The sequence below is a fragment of the Heptranchias perlo genome, chromosome 34 (assembly GCF_035084215.1).
Source record: "Heptranchias perlo isolate sHepPer1 chromosome 34, sHepPer1.hap1, whole genome shotgun sequence".
NCBI lineage: Eukaryota > Metazoa > Chordata > Chondrichthyes > Hexanchiformes > Hexanchidae > Heptranchias > Heptranchias perlo.
The window spans coordinates 14947884-14965851 of NC_090358.1; the positions used below are offsets into that span (position 1 = coordinate 14947884).

Below are 17968 nucleotides of genomic sequence, written 5' to 3' on the forward strand. Positions count from 1 at the left end.
GCACATGGAAAATTCCAAGTGTCTAGGTTCATGAGAGGCGAGGCAGAAAACACATTTTGTCTGATTCCTAACACTATTGTGTAATCTTAATCTTATGATAAATGTTTCAATCTACAATTATATTGTGACCTAAATTAATGTTTCAATAGTCACATTCCTGCCTTTTGATATGTTGTTGTAAGGGCTTGAGGCTCTGTGGATTGGCTATTTCAACACTTAAATTTGACAATTTAGATTTTTTTTATGATACTTAAAATTGTCAGTTATATTGTTGAAATTATACCAATATTCTTTCCACCATAGTGTTCCTCAAAAATTTAACTGATTTCACTGCATATGTGCAGTTGCAGCTTTCAGATGCACCCAATAGCACTTGAGATTTGTATGAATATGATCTAATGTAGCCCCATCGTCAATGTATTTCTAACTGGGTTAGAATCTACATCTTTGTTACAAGGTGGTAAAGTGAAAGCTCAAACCATTTAAGCTATGATCACTTTCTGGAAGCAATGTTGAGAATCACCCAAGGGATTAGGTGGTACTGTGGGTTCACTTATTATCCTTTCACTTCTGGGACATGGATTTGAATCCAGCTCAGTGCAATTGGAAGAAAAAGCCTTCTCTCTAATATATGAGTTTGGACACTCAATCTACTTTCCAACAGAAACAGGCCCTCAGCCAAATATTTTCCAAACTTTGGCCTAAAAGTGATTTGCCACTTGGACTAGACACAAGGATGGCTTGAGTCTGAAATCAAAAAAATTGCATTTGTGCAGTAGAGGTATTCTTTTGAGTTTCAAGTAGTCAGCGCACCAATGCTTAAGGTACCTCTTAATGTTAAGCCAGGGTTGTCCACTCCCATTTTTGGCACTGCAGTAACATAGTCTAAAGCATATGGTGAATAAACAAATGAGGAAGAAAGTTCTTATCTTTTGCTATTTTTTCACTCTTGTAACTTATCTCACCCTACCTTATTTCTAATTGTGTTTTGGAGACTTTGGACATGGTTTAATTTTTTTAAATGTTTTGCTTTGCTGTGCACTCATTACACCTATTGCAAAGTGCCTCCGTTGGAAACTGGTCTGGAGCTTTTAAGCAGTATGTGAGTGGAAGAAAGTCATATGACTCATGACTTCAGAGAATAAAACATTTCTGAAGGAGTGCTCAATAATTGTAATTGAAGAGTAAAGTGCTTGCTCTGTTCTTCACATGCTTCCTTAAAACTTACAATCTTTTACATGTTTTAAAATGTATACTATGCATTGACCAAAAAAAAACTCACTTTAGAAGGAATTATTGAAGCATGCAATTTATTTTTCCATACTTGGTTTTGTAGCTTCCTGAAGCTTCATTGCACAAAAACTCTTTTTAACCATACCCCACCAACAAAATGGCTCTGCTGTATTGCAGGTATATTCTGAAAAGTTTATACCTTTACTAAAATCTTAAAATTAAAAACAAATCTAGTCCTCGCGTAGTAAGAAAATGAATGCTTTTACATTTCATATCTCAACAGAGGGGAGAAGATTTTTTTCTAAGAACGACAAGCCACAAATCAAGCCAGCACTACATTAAATAGCATTTTAACAACCAGAAATAAAATATTCAACAAATTTAAACATACATCTGCTATAAGATTCCATTTCTCCTCTTCTATGACTTTTAGTAAGAATGGGTGGGCACAACAAATGGCTTCATTTCTTTATACAACATAGTCCACACTTTCTCCTCTTCCGAATTTTTGGATGTGTGGGAGATGGGGTCAACAAACAGGTTTCATCTGTGAAAAAGAATATAAAGGAATAATTTCTTGGTTTTAGTAAGAGTTTTAAAAAATGATTGTGCCATTGAAGACGCTTTCAGATAATTTAGCCAGGCATATGGCTGAGTAGATTTGTGGATGTGGCTGTTTCAAAAATATGTTGCCAGCCTACAGGTTTAAGAGAGCATAAACCAAGGATGAAACCTCTCAAATATTAGTTCATTGTCTGCACTTGGATAACATATTCTGAAATATTTAATTTCAGTATTGGACAGAAATTACTGCTATGGAGAAATCAAGTTAATGCTTCAATGTATTATGTCATTAATTGATAGGATCTTAGGAACTGATTTTGGGCCACTCTTGTACATTTCCTAATGATTACGCTGTACTAGGCAGTATTGCAGAGTCATGGGACTAGGTCACCTGCCTGATATAGGCTGCAAAATGTTATGTAGCATAGGGATGTACAGAAATGTAACTAATATAGTGCCCAGTTGCCATCAACCTGATGCTTATTAATTTAAATTCTTTCCATGCCATCTTATTTCCTCTTGAAGTCTGCAGTATTATTGCTGCATATTATTAAAAAGAATAACTTATTTTGTTGGGTCAAAATGACCTTTGTACCATTATTTGTGGCTAATCATGACTCTAATGAGTAATATTTAGCAGTATTGCCTGTATGTTTAGACAGAATAAAAGAGGTATTGTGCTGGGCTTTTTTCCTTCCCCACCAACCACACCCCATTGGGAATGTTCATATGGATTGAGTAAGAATCTGCAGCCCTCAAATGAACTGTCTCACTTAACGACTGGCACAAAGGAATGTCAAGATAGTCATCAAAAATGTGCCCACCCATCTGAGGCCAGTAATTAGCTCAGGGCTAACATGCATAATGTATAAATCACAGAGAAATTGGCATTCCAAACACTTTGCAGATATATAGCCTAAGGCATATTAAGAAACAGGTAATTATGGAACGACAAAACTCACCCAATACAATACTGCCACCTAGAGGTGCTGTACAGGAGCCCAAGTGACCATCTGCTTTGTTGACACTGCCTTCTTGCTTTTAGCTCTAATGCTGAAGACCAGCATCTTAAACACTCACTTTAGTACTCTCTACCTGGCTCTATGGTTTGGTTGTACTGCAGCTTCCTGAGCAGCACAAGACAACCAAGTCTTCGGTCTGGTTAACAGCATAATCTCATGATTGGACAACACAACCTGCTATGCCAAATGCCTGCTCACAAATTTTCAACATCGCAGCTTTTTCTAACTATACGTTGTAGATTTTGTGTTTATACAATTATACAGCACAGAAGGAGGCAATTCGGCCCATCGCGTCTGTGCTGGCACTTTGAAAGAGCTATCCAATTAATCCCCCTTCCCTGCTCTTTGCCCACAGCCCGATAAATTTGTCCTTTTCAAGTATGTATCCAATTCCCTTTTGAAAGTTACTACTGAATCTGCTTCTATCATCTTTTCAGGTAGTACATTCAGATCATAACGGTGTAAAAAAAATTCTCCTCATTTCCCCCCTGGGTTTTTTGCCAATTATCTTAAATCTGTGGTTGCCGACCCTTCTGCCAGTGGATACTCTTTCTCCACATCTACTCTATCAAAACCCCTGATAATTTTGAACACCCCTATCAATTAATCTCCCCTTAACTTTCCCAGCTCTAAGGAGAACAATCCCAGCTTCTCTAGTCTCTCCACATAACTGAAGTCCCTCATCCCTGGTACCATTCTAGTAAATCTCCTCTGCTACCCTGTTGTAGTTCTTGAATTTATATAATTGAAAAATATCTACATACAAAAACCCTGCAGGCTTTTTGTTTTAAAAGGTCAAGTGATACAAAAAAAATGGAGAGAAGTCACCTTTGAATTACAAGTATTGAATGTTTTTGTGTAATGTAATGTGCTTAATGTTACACATAACTATGCTGGAGCTCAAGATGAGTAAGACACCTGTATTGTACACCTGTTTCTTATATATTTAACAGGAATAGATTGCATAGTTCGGTATCATAATTCTGCTCCATGGACTCTATACAAACAAATAATATATTCTGCCAAAGATGGTAAATAGCACTTCACTGTTCGCAGGAATAAGTTTCCAAGTGAAATATAGTGATTTTTACATCAAAAAACTTTAACAAAAAAAAGAAAATTAAGTTCTAAGCTTATGATTTTTATACAGTTGTTACTTTGTCCAGCATACTTTCCCTCCTCATTTTATCACTCAGAAATGATGTAGTTGAGTCTTTTGGTGCTATAATATTGTATTGCTGAGTTGTGACATATGTCGTCTGTTTGGATTCAAAAATGTAACTATCTTCTGCAAAGTAGACACATAAGTGATATCCATTTAATAGAACTAGTATGTTGCTTTCCATCCCACTTATCATTCAATTCTCTTTTTAACATTAGTCATTTTAAGCAGATATATCTGCAGAACATTTTGTATCAATAGAAACAAAATACAATATGCATTTTAATTGAGCTTGCATTTCATTTAATTGGGGAGATAGTTTTGTGCTCATCGAGGTGAGATGTATTACTGCTGGGAAATAGAACACTTCTACATCTTTTGCAGTCAGAGTCAGCATCAAGCTGGCTTATAGAATAGCCAGACACAGAGCAAAGTTCCTTATCCTCAGTCTGAGAAACATTGGCATAACCACTGCTCAGGATGATTTCATCTAGCAGAAGCTGCCTTGCCAATTTTTATTTTGGGAGCCCATTTCCCAGGTTCCTTTAAAGTCCTGCCCCTTGGATCTTTTGAATTCCTACGACCTGTGTCTTTGAGGTGCTACTCCCCAGTTTTATCATCCTCCTCATGCTGCTTCCTGCAGTCTCCTCATGTGAGCAGCTCCAAAGCTGTCAGAAGCAAAGGTGAGCCGGTGGGGGGGGGGATTGTTGCAGAGGCAAAGAAGGGAAAGTGAAGAGAGAGACGAAAGAGAGAGAGGAGAGAAACAAAAGTGGAGGAGAAATGTAAGTGAGGTGAAAAAGTGGAGGAAAGCGAAACAAGTGAGAGACACAAGTAGAGGAGGAGAGAGTAAGAAAAAAAACATGGAGAAGGCGAGGAAAGGGAAAAAGGAGGAAGGAAAACTGAAGTGGAGGAGTAAATCATCGAATCAGAAAATGTTGTTTAAATTTATTGTCTTGAATAAATTTTCTGTATGGAGGAACCCTTGCAAATATTAACAAACTGCTGGGGATATATGAATCAGAATTCCTGATTTACATCAGGTAAAATGTTGATGCACTCCTGGGGACATGCTCTCCTACACTGCTTTTTCTTTCTCTCCCTCCTCATGTTCTATTTCCCAGCAGTAATATATCTCACCTCATTCACTTCTATTTCTCCTCCTCCATTTCTGATTCTCCCACTTTTAGACCCACTCCCAGAGCCACACTGCCCTAAATAGAGTGTCATATGCTCAAATCAAAACTCTTCTTTCATTGTGGAAAACATGCTTTATTAGCATATCACAACAAAAATAACATGTTTGTAAGTCATCAAATGCAGAAAAGTTCAGAAATCTAGCGACTTCAGGATTCTCCAGGATTCCTTCATGGATCCTCTGGGTGCTGAGGAGCCCAGTTTGAAAATCTATGCCTTATTGCACCATTGTGGTTTTTCCATTTCCCACACCAGTCGTCCTTATGGCCTAATAGTGCCAAATTCTTTTTTGTTTCGTGTTGTGAGCTTGCAATCCCTATGAACCAGGTTGAGATTCCCAAAACAACATTTCACTTTAAACCCCTATAATGAGAGATGCAACTTTATTATCATTAGATTCAAACCCAGGGCCAAAGGTGTTATAACCCACCGTGCCACCTAATTCATGTTTCTTGTCTTCCTAAAGGTGCTGTTAAAGTCTGATCACCATTATTAAGAGTTGTGCTTGTAATGGGAATGTAAGCATTTCATGGTTATTATATAAGCATTATCCTTTGCCTGTGTGGATCTGAACACCTTTTAGATGGCATGCAAATATATATTGAGCGTATTGCTCCAAAGAAACTTTTCAAACATGCAGTACAGTTTTTTTCATGTTTACACTTATAAAAGTCACTTGTATGTCAAATACATACCATGTATTTTAAGATATTGTGGTATAGATTCCCTGAGATTTCTCAGAAGGTACCTCATTTCCTGAACGTCACTGAAATAAGCAACAAGTACAAAAAAGTGCTTAGATGTTTGTTATTTAAAGTGTTTTTTTTAAATACAGTGCTCACAAGTTATGGGCTCTTTACACTATTACTGGTGAGGTACTGTGTTTAGTGGGTGTCTGACTACTATTACACCATATAAAGTATTAAATGAATTGTGAAACAGGTAAATGATTTGGACACGTGAATTAGAATTCCTGATTTTCACTCAAGTAGTTTGATCCTCTGGAGTAAAAAATTACAGTTTCTAACCATAGAATAAATGTTGATATATTCAAACATAATTACTGTGATGAACAACAAAGTAGGATGTTCACAGACACTGTGCTTTTATATCAGCTAAATTTAATCAGGGCACTAGTTTTATCTTTGACTGCTGATACCAGATATCAGCTTTTAATGCACACACCGTTAACTCATAAAGAGCTATTTGTTATACACTCAATCTACACTGGGGAAACCTAACACAGATTGGCTGAATGCAGGACCACTTGTCTGTAAGCATGATTCTGACCTCTCTGCAACTCATCAATTCAATCCCCCTGCCCTCTCAGTCTGCCCTTTTTGTCTTTAGTCTCTTACCTGCTCCCAACAAGCTCAATGGAAACGTTAAAAAAGGTACCTCATCTTACTCCTGCCTATCTGCAGTCCTCTGATCTGAATTTTGACCGACAACTTCGGACCTTAGCTGTTCCCACAGATGTTTCCTGCAGGACTGTCCCATTCACATTCCACTGCTTTCCCTTCATTTGGGAGCCATTTTACTCATCTTTTTGCCTTTTTAATGCCTTGTCACAGGCCTGATTGAGCTAAACTCCAGAAAGTACCCTGTCCTGCATTTTAAAAATCTCTTTCCTCCACTTTAAAAATGTGTTTACTGGCTATTAAATGCATTTGCTTATACTTTGTGAAAACAGTTAGCATATCTGTACTCATGAGCTTCATCTGTTATTGTCTCACCCTCTCTTTGTTTTGTTTCGTCCCAGAAGGGGAATCTTGTTCTATCCAAGACAGTTCTGATGATGGTTTCGACCCAGAAAGTTAACCTGATGCTATTTCCAGCATTTCCTGCTTTTATTTCAGATTTTCTGTATTTGATTTCAATCTCTCCCATTTGGTAGGATGAAGGTTGCATTTTATTTAACTGTCCTCATCTGTTCCTGTATGAAAAATAATTAATATTGCTAGATATATAAATAATTGTAATATCTTTGCAAAACTATAGCCCAAGGAGTTTACCTTTCTGTAGATTCAATTTCCAGTGCTGCATCTAAGTGACATCCCAACAAGTCCAGCTCTTGTGAAGATGATGAACAGGTGACATCTTCTAGGAATGGGGCCTGTGAATGTTCTTCTTCTCTTTCATATGGGATTCCAGGAACAGGACAAATATTTTTTTCTGAAGAGGAAAAATACTTTGAAGAATTACAGGCTTAAAAAAAAAATCAAGAAGTATTATTTTGTATTCTTGTTATTCATGTATGAGAATTTTTTAAAAACCATTTTCTAATGTCTTCACATACTCATTTTGGTTTTCTTCTCCATTAATAACACTTAAACTTATATTTATTCACTATATCTAACTATATTTTTCCTAGCAGTAGTTGCTGTGTGTGTGTATACATTCATCTGTCTAAATGTATGAGCTGTACTTATCATTGCTCTATCATTATTCCAAAAAATGTCAATTGATCTGTTCAATCACTCCGCCTTTTCCAATCCTGGGTGAAGATGATAACGGCAGTGGTTAAACTGTAATTTCTTAAGATGGGATAATGATCCCCTAATATCTCTGAGCTCACCCTGAAACTTTTGACTCTGCCCACAACTTTGATTCTGCCCTTCCACTTTTGACCCTACTCCCATAACCTTTAGGATTTCATAAGTACTTGGTCATACTCAAATAAGGTCAAAAAACATATTAATTTTTCCATAAATACAATGTTTGTGTATACACAAAGCATTTTAAATGGAATTAACTTAAAACTGACACTTACACTAATGGCTATGGCCACAATCTCTGACTTGTTTCCTGTTCCATTTAAGGTGGTCTTTCGTTCATGCCTCTCCTGTGCCAGGTTTTCTCTTCATCCCAATATCTTATTCCAGGTCTGTTCTCGTTTGCCTAAATAATGTGCTTCACCAATTTATGACAATTCCTTTCGGTTTTGGCCATTTTCACACATCATGTCCTGCTTTATTCCTTCCATTCTATACTGGTTCAGTAATTCAGGACCCAGTAGATGCAGTGATTATTGGGAAATATGAGTTTTGTGAAACCAAAACTCTGTCATTTTTTTCAACAAATAGACAGATTTCTGTTCTAAATAGGTCACTAAACACCTGTCTGTTTCTAAGGATTATTCCTCACTCCTCTCTATTCTTTCTTGACTTTTTGATTATGAAACCTAAACTTTTCCATCCCATTTCATGTTGCCTCCCTGTGAGCTCTTTGCTCCAAGCCTGCATTTTTGGACTAAATGGATTCAATTTTCTTCCCTCAATGTCAATTCATCCATTAATATTATCAGCTTCTCAATGACTGTAAAATAATAACTTATGGACAGTTGCATACTATTAATTTATGAATTTGGACCATTATTGCAGATAGTAGCCTTTTACTTATTTTATACACGTAGTGAATTTCAGGCAAATACTTCTTCCTGTGGATCAGTGCTGTACATCAGGGATGCCCAATGTTTTGCAGCTGAAAGTTCGATGCATGGGCCATATACGATTACACTGTAATCAGAGTTCCCCATACATACAAATTCCAAATAGCCCCACACACACAAAAAATCCAAGCTCCCTATATTAAAAAAATACAAGCCCTCATACACCAAAAATCCTTGGAAGCCTCAGCTCTTTAAAGTTCCCAGGCCTGGATTCCTGGCTGTTGCCCGATTGGTGCAAAATGGCTACTCCCTCATTGGTCTAAATCCACCAATCAAGGCAGCCTTTTACAGTTCACCAAACCTGGGAAGTTTAAGGAGATGAAGTCTAAATTAGCTTTTGTACAAAGATGAAAAGTGGCTGTACATAACTAGGTGATTATGTGCTCTTTCCTATTCAGATAGAGAAATGGAATTGAAACTGGCATACAAAAGACTTGACTATGTTCAAAAGGCTAACTTCAACCCCAGGCAATAAGACCAATTCTAATAATTACAGTAAGAAATGTATTGCAGTGCTTTCTCTTTTGCAAGTTCATATTCTTATTCAATACATATTGAAGGATTTTGGTTTATTTTTGATTTCACTGTAATGAGCTTCACTCACAACATAGTACTTTCCTGCTCCAACCTATTTTGTTAACTAATTTCTCTCCTCTTTAAGTTTCGTATGCCACAAAAGAAACTCTGCAACTGGGCAGATGATATGATCTCTGGCCTCTTGTCAATAACACTCCTGAGCTGATTGCTAGCATCGTATAATTTGTCAAATACCTTCCAATAACAAAGAAATTAAAAGGATGGTGTACAAATGTTTTAACTGGACAGCAAAAAGAAAAAACTTTGGTGCACTCTCCTTTGCTGACCTCTCTAATGGTCTCACTTAGGTAATTTGATTTCCACCTGGAGATAATGCCCAATAACATCTATCATTGACTAAATTCCCAATTAACTGAAGGAACTCAGCAAAGCACCAATTGGAAAATGTGTACACCAACTTTTCTGCACTGAAGCAACCATTGATTGGTATCTGGAAAGGAACATCAAGCATAAGATTTGACTGAATGGCCGAACTAATCCTAAAGTATCTAAGTGGGAAGTTATTACCCGGAACTGATATCCCAAGTCGCAGTTTAAAAAAAAGCATTTGGTTGAAACCATGAAGATCACATTCAGTGCAGCAACTCAACTAACCAGCTATGCACTGGAATTGACCTATACCAACTGCAAGCTATCATATAAATGGACATTCATTATCTTATCACAGCACTTATGTAGAAGTCCATCAGGGTCAAGTGATTAGCTTCATTTTATTTCTCCTCTTCATCAATGACCTTGTGAATGGCACTGGAAATGATGTTTGTTGATGACACCATCCTCCACAGATTGGTTAATTCTCCATCTTAAAGGTGAGCTCTGATTAAATCATTGCAGGTAAATATGAACAAAATTGGAGGGTAGACAGACAAATGATGTGCTACCTTCAATAGTTAGTAAGAACAAGATCAAGTGGATAGTTGGGCAAGAGGCTTGAATGTGAACTATTCATCGATAAGTACACTTGGGTTTCTTCAGACAAAAAGGGGGTAATTTTAACCCCCAAGAGCAGGTGGGAAGTTAAAATAACAGCTTTTTAGAGCAGGACCACATCCCGGCTCCATAAAAAATTCTGAAAAATTCCTCTCTGACCTCCTCGGGCGATATCATTGTACCATGTCATTTTCATTACTGGAATTGACCATTGCATGTAGACAAGTCACTGATGTTAAATGTCACAAGTGAAGCAGTGTTATTGGAGCAAACTAAAAAATCTTTGGCTTGTCCACTGGCATCTTAGTAGAACTTCTATCAGTTGTTTTGTGCTCCTACCAATTACCAGGGTCAAATTCATTAAATATCTTTACAGCCCTGTTTGCTGTTATGCCACTTAATGTACCCAAAATAAATAAAATCAACTTGTGAAACAAATTTCACTCAAGATTACAATATTTCTAGGTGTAAAATTATTTTCAGTCAAATAAAGTATCATTGTGATTATCTTTTTTTAAGATCAAATATTACTTAATTAGTTCACTATTTTAATTGGTAGTAATTTAAAATTTTATTTCTTCCCATGTTGCAATAACTTGTTAAATCAAATCACAATAGTTTGCATGAATGCAAGTAAATTCTATGATAAATATTGGTGTAGTAACGCTATCTGCTACTAAATGTCTGGCATCTTATGAAGATGCTCTATTCTATACACGGTGAGTCTATCTACACTTTACAAACTGAAATAGCAACATCTAATGGCAGATTCTGTGCTAATTTTTTTTATCAAGTCTACTGCAATCTGCTTAGATCCAATCCCCGTTGAAATTAATTCTTCCCTTGGATCTGAGGAGAGTTCCAGTGTAGCAATAATTGATAGAGAGAGTCCAAAGCTGCTGTAATTTTTTCAGTAGTCACACTTTTAAAGGTAAGTTGTGGTGTGATACCCTTGGTCTGCATACAGATATGAATAACAGAATAAATACAGATAGTCAGTTGCTCTCCTTATGTGCAATGATCTAGCTGGGAGAGCACCTTTGCAAAGACTATATTGTTTTTCTAGCATATCAAAGTCTCTGTTTCCAAACGGTAGTTAAATATTTTTCTGCATATGTTCAGTTCTTCACAATCAATTCCCAAATTGTTTTTTAAAAAAGGGTTACGTCAGATTGTCTATTGGTAAGAATGTCAATAAATTCAAAAAATACCTGATTTTCGAAGTTGAAAAGATTCCATTAAGTATGCTGATTTAAGCATTTCAGTTATAAACATCTCCAAACAGCCATAAAACAGTATATGAAGTCTGCAGATACCAGGCTGCAAATCTTCATCTTCAAGGCTATAGAAATTCCAGCACAAAAAAAATCAGGAACCATTAAATCAAAAATGCATGTTTTTTTGGTCAGTTCTTTTCATGTTTCTTTCCCCAAAAGTGTTTTTCAAAGAATATATATTGTACATAAATATTATTATTTATTGATAATTACCAAAATAGAAATGCAGAAACTTGATTTTCTAGGCATACAGGGCTTGAACGTATAGTCGCTATTAGCACAGGAACCAACTTCTACAGCACAAAACGTGGGGGGGGAGATTGTCAACCTGCGCTCAAAATAGACGCAAAGTGAGCGTGGCATCGGTGGCAATTATTCAAAGCCACGGTCACGAGGCCAAAGCCATTTTTAGGTTTGGGCCTCAGTTGAATCAAGCCGGTGAGCTGTGGGCATTAAACGGGTGCTCCACTGCAGCATGCTGATTTTGGAAGGATGTAAATTGTCTGGCTTCCACACAGAGCAGCCCAGCAGGTCAGGCCTGTTGCGGGGGAGGGGGAGCAAGAACGCGCCAGCAGAAGGCCGGAAGATTTTTGTGGGACCAGGAGGACCATGAATGCTCCGCTCAATTGTACATGAAAATTGCAGTCTGAGTCCTATAACTGGCGTAGAACCCCTGTTTTGGGCGGGAGTGCTCACTGCCCATTCGAAGGCCTGCCTGAAAATTGAATCAAGCGGGCCTTGGGCATCAGAGATGTCCGAGTTTCCCACCCAATTTTCCTTTGCCAGTTGCCCTTTTTTCAGGCAAGAAACAGGTGACCATCAGTTGAAAATCATCCCTGTATATTTAATATTTTCTTTTACGTGGATCACTTAAACAGAAAACAGAGAATTGGGGTAAATGGGTCATTCTCGGGTTGGCAGGCTGTAACTAATGGGGTGCCGCAAGGATCGGTGCTGGGGCCTCAGCTATATACAATCTAAATTGATGACTTAGATGAAGGGACCGAATGTAATGTATCCAAGTTTGCTGACGATACAAAGCTAGGTGGGAAAGTAAGCTGTGAGAAGGATACAAAGAGTCTGTAAAGGGATATAAGCAGGTTGAGTGAGTGAGCAAGATGGTGGCAGATGGAGTATAATGTGGGGAAATGTGAGGTTATTCACTTTGGTAGGAAGAATAGAAAAACAGAATTTTTTAAAAAATGGTGCAAAACTATTAAATGTTGGTGTTCAGAGAGACTTGGGTGTCCTCGTACAAGAAACACAAAAAGTCAGTATGCAGGTACAGCAGGCAATCAACTGGCATGTTGGCCCTTATTGCAAGGGGATTGGAGTACAAGAGTAAGGAAGTCTTACTACAGTTGTACAGGGCATTAGTGAGACCTGACCCGGAGTACCGCGTACAGTTTTGGTCTCTTTATCTAAGGAAGGATATACTTGCCATAGAGGCAGTGCAACTAAGGTTCAGTAGATTATTTCCTGGGATGAGAGGATTGACCTATGAGGAGAGGTTGAGTAGAATGGGCCTATACTCTCTGGAGTTTAGAAGAATGAGAAGTGATCTCATTGAAACATATAAGATTATGAGGGGGCTTGACAGGGTAGATGCTGAGAGATTGTTTCCTCTGGCTAGAGAGTCTAGAACTAGGGGGCATAATCACAGGATATGGGGTTGGCCATTCAAGACTGAGATGAGGAGGAATTTCTTCATTGAGGATTGTGAATCTTTGGAATTCTCTACCCTAGAGGGCTGTGGATGCTGAGATATTGATTATATTCAAGGCTGAGAGGGATAGATTTTTGGACTGTAGGTGAATCAAGGGATATGGGGATCGGGCGGGAAAGTGGAGTTGAGGTCGAAGATCAGCCCTGATTTTATTGACTGGCGGAGCAGGCTCGAGGGGCTGTATGGCCTACTCCTGCTCTTATTTCTTATGAACATGGGTTCGGATAAGAGATTTTTCATATCCACGATATTTTAAAATTTTTGATTGAAACTAGGTAGGATAGTGTCCTCATTGTGCCGCCAGTTCTGTGGTTTACTGTGCAGCTTTGTGGAAGTTCATTAGTGATGGCAACAGAAATATAAAATTGAGACACAGCAGTGACAAGTGGAATCAATGAGGTCCTCAACAATTATTTCCTTTATTCCTGGGTGAAATTAGCCTAAGCTTGTGAGAAAAGTAGTAACTTACAATTATAAAATAATATGGGCTTTCATCCATAAGTGCACTAGTTTGAAGATGTATTTTTTGTGGAATTGACTGACTCCACAACACCTATCTCATCGACCATGCATTCGGTCTCCACACTCCACCACCAATTCCTTTACTTCCTGCTCAGTATCCATTTCTCCACCTTGCAGAGTGCTCAGAGACATTCTTTTATGTGAGCTCTATATAAATATAAGCTGATGTTTTAAAAATGAGATATTTCAGGTCTTGTTTAGAATGCATTATTCTTCTTCAAACTATTTTATTTGGAAAATGTGGTTTTAATATTGTAGGGTTTGCTTGCTTCCATAGTAACGCCCTTGAGACAAGAGCTTACCTTCATGTCTCAGTGACATTCACTCCTTTGCCTCGTTTCCTACTTTTTCATTTTCTAACACGCTAGCTGATTAGCAAGTTAACACCTCCGCACATCTTTGTAATGGTTCTTTATTTATAATTTCCCTTTGTTATTGCACATCTTCTTTCTAAAATTGGCTATTCAGTATATCTAACTGGTTGTGCAGTATGTACAGTAATAAGTCTTTCCAGCTAAATGAAAATCTACCTTAGATCCTAGTGCATGTCCATAAATCAATAAGGTTTAATTTTTAAGTCATGATTTTTATCAAAATTATTTACTGCTAACAAAGTTTGTATAAATTAAGTGTTATATAATTAATATTGGCTATATTTGTATTATATTTTAATATATACTCAAAATATTTATTTCTATTTGATGGTATTTTTGAAATAAGCTGACCTGATTTTTAAAAAGATAATTTCCATTTTCTAACCAATCAGCATCAACAAATTTAGAAACACTGATGTTTGTTTGTCCACATTTTGTGCTACTTTTTATTTTATTTACCATAAGACCATAAAAGAGAGGAGCAGGAGTAGGCCATTCGGCCCCTCGAGCCTGCTCCGCCATTTAATAAGATCTTGGCTGATCTGATTTTTACCTCAACTCCACTTCCCCGCCCTTTCCCCATATCCTTTGACTCCCTTGCTGATCAAAAATTTGTCTAACTCGGCCTTGAATGTATTCAATGACTCAGCCTCCACAGCTTTTTGGGGTAAAGAATTCCAAAAATTCACGACACTCTGGGAGAAGAAATTCCTCCTCATTTCTGTCTTAAACGGGCGACCCCTTATTCTGAGACTATGCCCCCTAGTTTTAGATTCCCCCATGAGGGGTAACATCCTCTCAGCATCTTACCGAAGATCTTTCTTCAGAACTAGCAGCACGTTGATTGCAATGTTTGCACTAGCAGTGGACAAAAAGGTATGTGCTTTTTTACTCTGTGTTTGGCTTTGAGAGTACAGAGGATGCATATGCAGAAAGATGGTTAAAGCTAAATAGAAGCACACAGTGGGAAGAGGTACAACCATGTATAACCAGTTAGGGAGGACATGAGGGATAATTCCAGGATTTAGATCAGGAAAGAAAGGGGATAAATAACACATGCTCCAAAGATTTGAGAGACACCCATCCCCCTCATTATGCCTGTGCATTTGTGTAAAACACTACCCAGGACCTGGAAGTGTCAAAAAAAAAATTGAATTTTTAACCCAAACCATTATAGAGGACTATTTTCTACTGAAAGCATTAATCCATTGCTTCACCTCTCCACAAACCCACACAAAGTACTGTTCCTCTTTGAAGTGAGCTTTGGAAGTAACATATAAGTAGGGTGGAGAAAAGAACCCCCTTTTTTTCAGGTCTTGTTTGTAATACTGAGTGACTGTGAAATTGCAGGATAACCTAATATTTACAGTTGGATGTTTCAGCTGAGGACTATAGTTTATAGAGATCAGCACTGCTTCAATGATAGGGGACAGTCGTTTGTCTGTCATGCCTGCAGAGGTGTTCGTAGCAGGGTAGGAGAAATTGTAGCAAGTGCTTTTTTTAAGCAGAACAAACTAACTAGAATGCTTATGCTGGCCTATATTTGATTAGGGACATCAAGGCCAAATGCTGTGGTAGACAATCCAGTGTTAAAGTGATTCTGTTCTAATATGTGGTCTTGTGTTGGTTGGATTGGACAATGCTAATAAATGAAAGGATTGGTTGTATAACTGAACCTTAAGGTTGCTGGAATCAAGATTGTTTTTTTACTGTGAAAGGTTTGTCCTATTGATTCTGTTGCTCCTCTGTTCTTCCTTCCAGCATTTTATTGAGCGGCTGTCAGGAATTATACCTTTATTAATCTGCTTAAACAGTCTTCTTTGTAGAAGTCTAGACATTCAGCTCAAGTGAATTCATCTCTATGTCAATAAACTAAGAATCTAGGCTATTCTTACATTTCAATTACCCAACACCAACAAAAACAGACTAACTGGTCATTTATCTCATTTACTGTTTATGGGACATTTTGCACACAACAGTGATTACACTTCAAAAGCTATTCAATGGCCGTGATGCACTTTGCGACACCCCGGGGACGTGACAGGCGCTATATAAATGAAAGTTCATTCTTTTCATTAACAATAATACATATCACCCACACTTTTCTAATCTCTTTTGGAGGTATTGTCACCCAGTTGATTAAAAAGCACTTGTGTGTACTCAAAGACCTTGGTAGAACATTACAAATAAGTCCATCAGCACAGAATGGCCTTTGGATACCGCTTCTGATATGATATATAATGAGATGTGCACAAGAATGCTGCCTGCAATAACTGGAGCCTGCCAGGCAATTTATGTCAACAAGCCTTGTTATTGAAGATTTTACACTAAAATCACTAATACCATGAGGGCTTAGATACTTTTGGTAGTAAATACAATAGTTACATTTGGACAAATTACACAGCAATCAAAACATTTCTGCATTCAAAACAGTCAAAATCATCTCCAGTTCATTCAGTTAATATAATCCAATGTATGGTTCTTGTTTGTGACAGTATAGCACGGTGTAGAAGGAAACCTTCAACCTGTTGTGTGCAACTCAGAACTTTTCCTTGGCTCGGAAAAGAGCTTTCAAGGACGCTGAGTGACGCATTTCACTCATAAATCACTATTTGTGTCTGGAAGACAGAAGTCTGACTGACCGTTTGAAGAGAATGGCCAATTTGGCAAAAACAAATCATTTTCACACTGAATAAAACTTCAGACAACGAGAACCTAGTAATTTGTTTGAACTGAAACCCTTAACTAAAATGATATAAGCCTGGTGCCCCCATCTCCTGGAGCTAGGCTGCAGTTTCTCTATTGATTGACTCAGAATCTAGTGACCACATTTATCCTACCTAAGTGATGTGCATCAACCACTGATTCGATAAGCCAGACACCTCAAACGTTTTATATTGGACTTTACACTCAGAATAATCAAATCAAACCAATGAAGCATGTTTGCAATTTCTTGTAAATGGCAACAAGGAAGTGGTTTAGGATGTGGAGTATTGGCCATTCAAGGGGAGTGGATCTGGCACCCTGCTGAAGGTCTCGGGGGTAAGACAGGGGGCTTTTGCCACTCTATAGGTGTTAGGCACGCATTGTACTTACCTGTATAGAGGCGAACAGACTTGCTCAGATTTTCTGGCTAGATCTTTGCAGCTGGACCTGACGGTTCTAATCTCCTTGCGGACGGCCGGAGAGTCACAGGAGCTACTCCCAATGGAGATGACCAGTTCTCTAAAGAGAGCCACCTGAATATTGAGCTCCTGCACTACCTGCGGGGGAGAAAGGAATCAAGAGTTGACCAAAAGAGGAACTACATGGAACAATACAAAATAAGGATGTTCCAGGTCGGTTTCGAATCCCAAACTCCTGAATTAGGAAATGGGGGGGGGGGGCGGAAATCCATTTGACGCTTCCCAATATTGTTTTATTTTTAAAGGGATGGGGTTGCACTATTCCAGCTAGACACTGATCGGTATATTCAATGAGCAGTAATGATTTATTATATGTTGTGGCACCGTTCGATGAGAAGATTAAATAAAACCAGTAAAAAGATCAGCCTACCAGGTTACATTCTTCGATCTGTCCTTTGGTCATATTACGCCGCTTCTCCCCGCCACTGCTCTCCCATCCCGACGCTTACAACCAGAAAGCAGACCCGTCCCCTCTCGGTTCTCTTCCTGCATCCATTCAGCAGTCAAGACATCTCAGTCCCACGCCAGCCGGCCCAGATCGCACACGTTAACTTATTTTTTATGATGGAAATCCGATTTCGTGTCAATTGCCCCGCGTTTACCAGGTCTAATGAGGCGTCCACATCAGGCAGGGAGAGTGCATCTTAACCTCGCACACTCCTCTTGGCTACAATGTGCTGATCACGTTGCGCCTGATACCGTGAAACACGGACCCAGTCGGAGTGAATTAC

General features: G+C 38.2%; 1 protein-coding gene across 1 annotated transcript; it reads right to left on the bottom strand.

Moving 5' to 3' along the window:
• Positions 1 to 1373: 1373 nt before the first annotated feature.
• On the bottom strand, positions 1374 to 17718 carry LOC137301621 (regulator of G-protein signaling 7-binding protein-like). The gene is made up of 6 exons (XM_067971167.1): positions 17608 to 17718; positions 17149 to 17315; positions 11365 to 11495; positions 7191 to 7350; positions 5871 to 5941; positions 1374 to 1780 (listed from the first exon to the last, which is right to left on the bottom strand). Exons 1-6 carry the CDS (start codon positions 17638 to 17640, stop codon positions 1695 to 1697), a joined length of 648 nt encoding a protein of 215 aa, XP_067827268.1. The 5' UTR covers positions 17641 to 17718; the 3' UTR covers positions 1374 to 1694.
• Between the last annotated feature and the right edge of the window lie 250 nt (positions 17719 to 17968).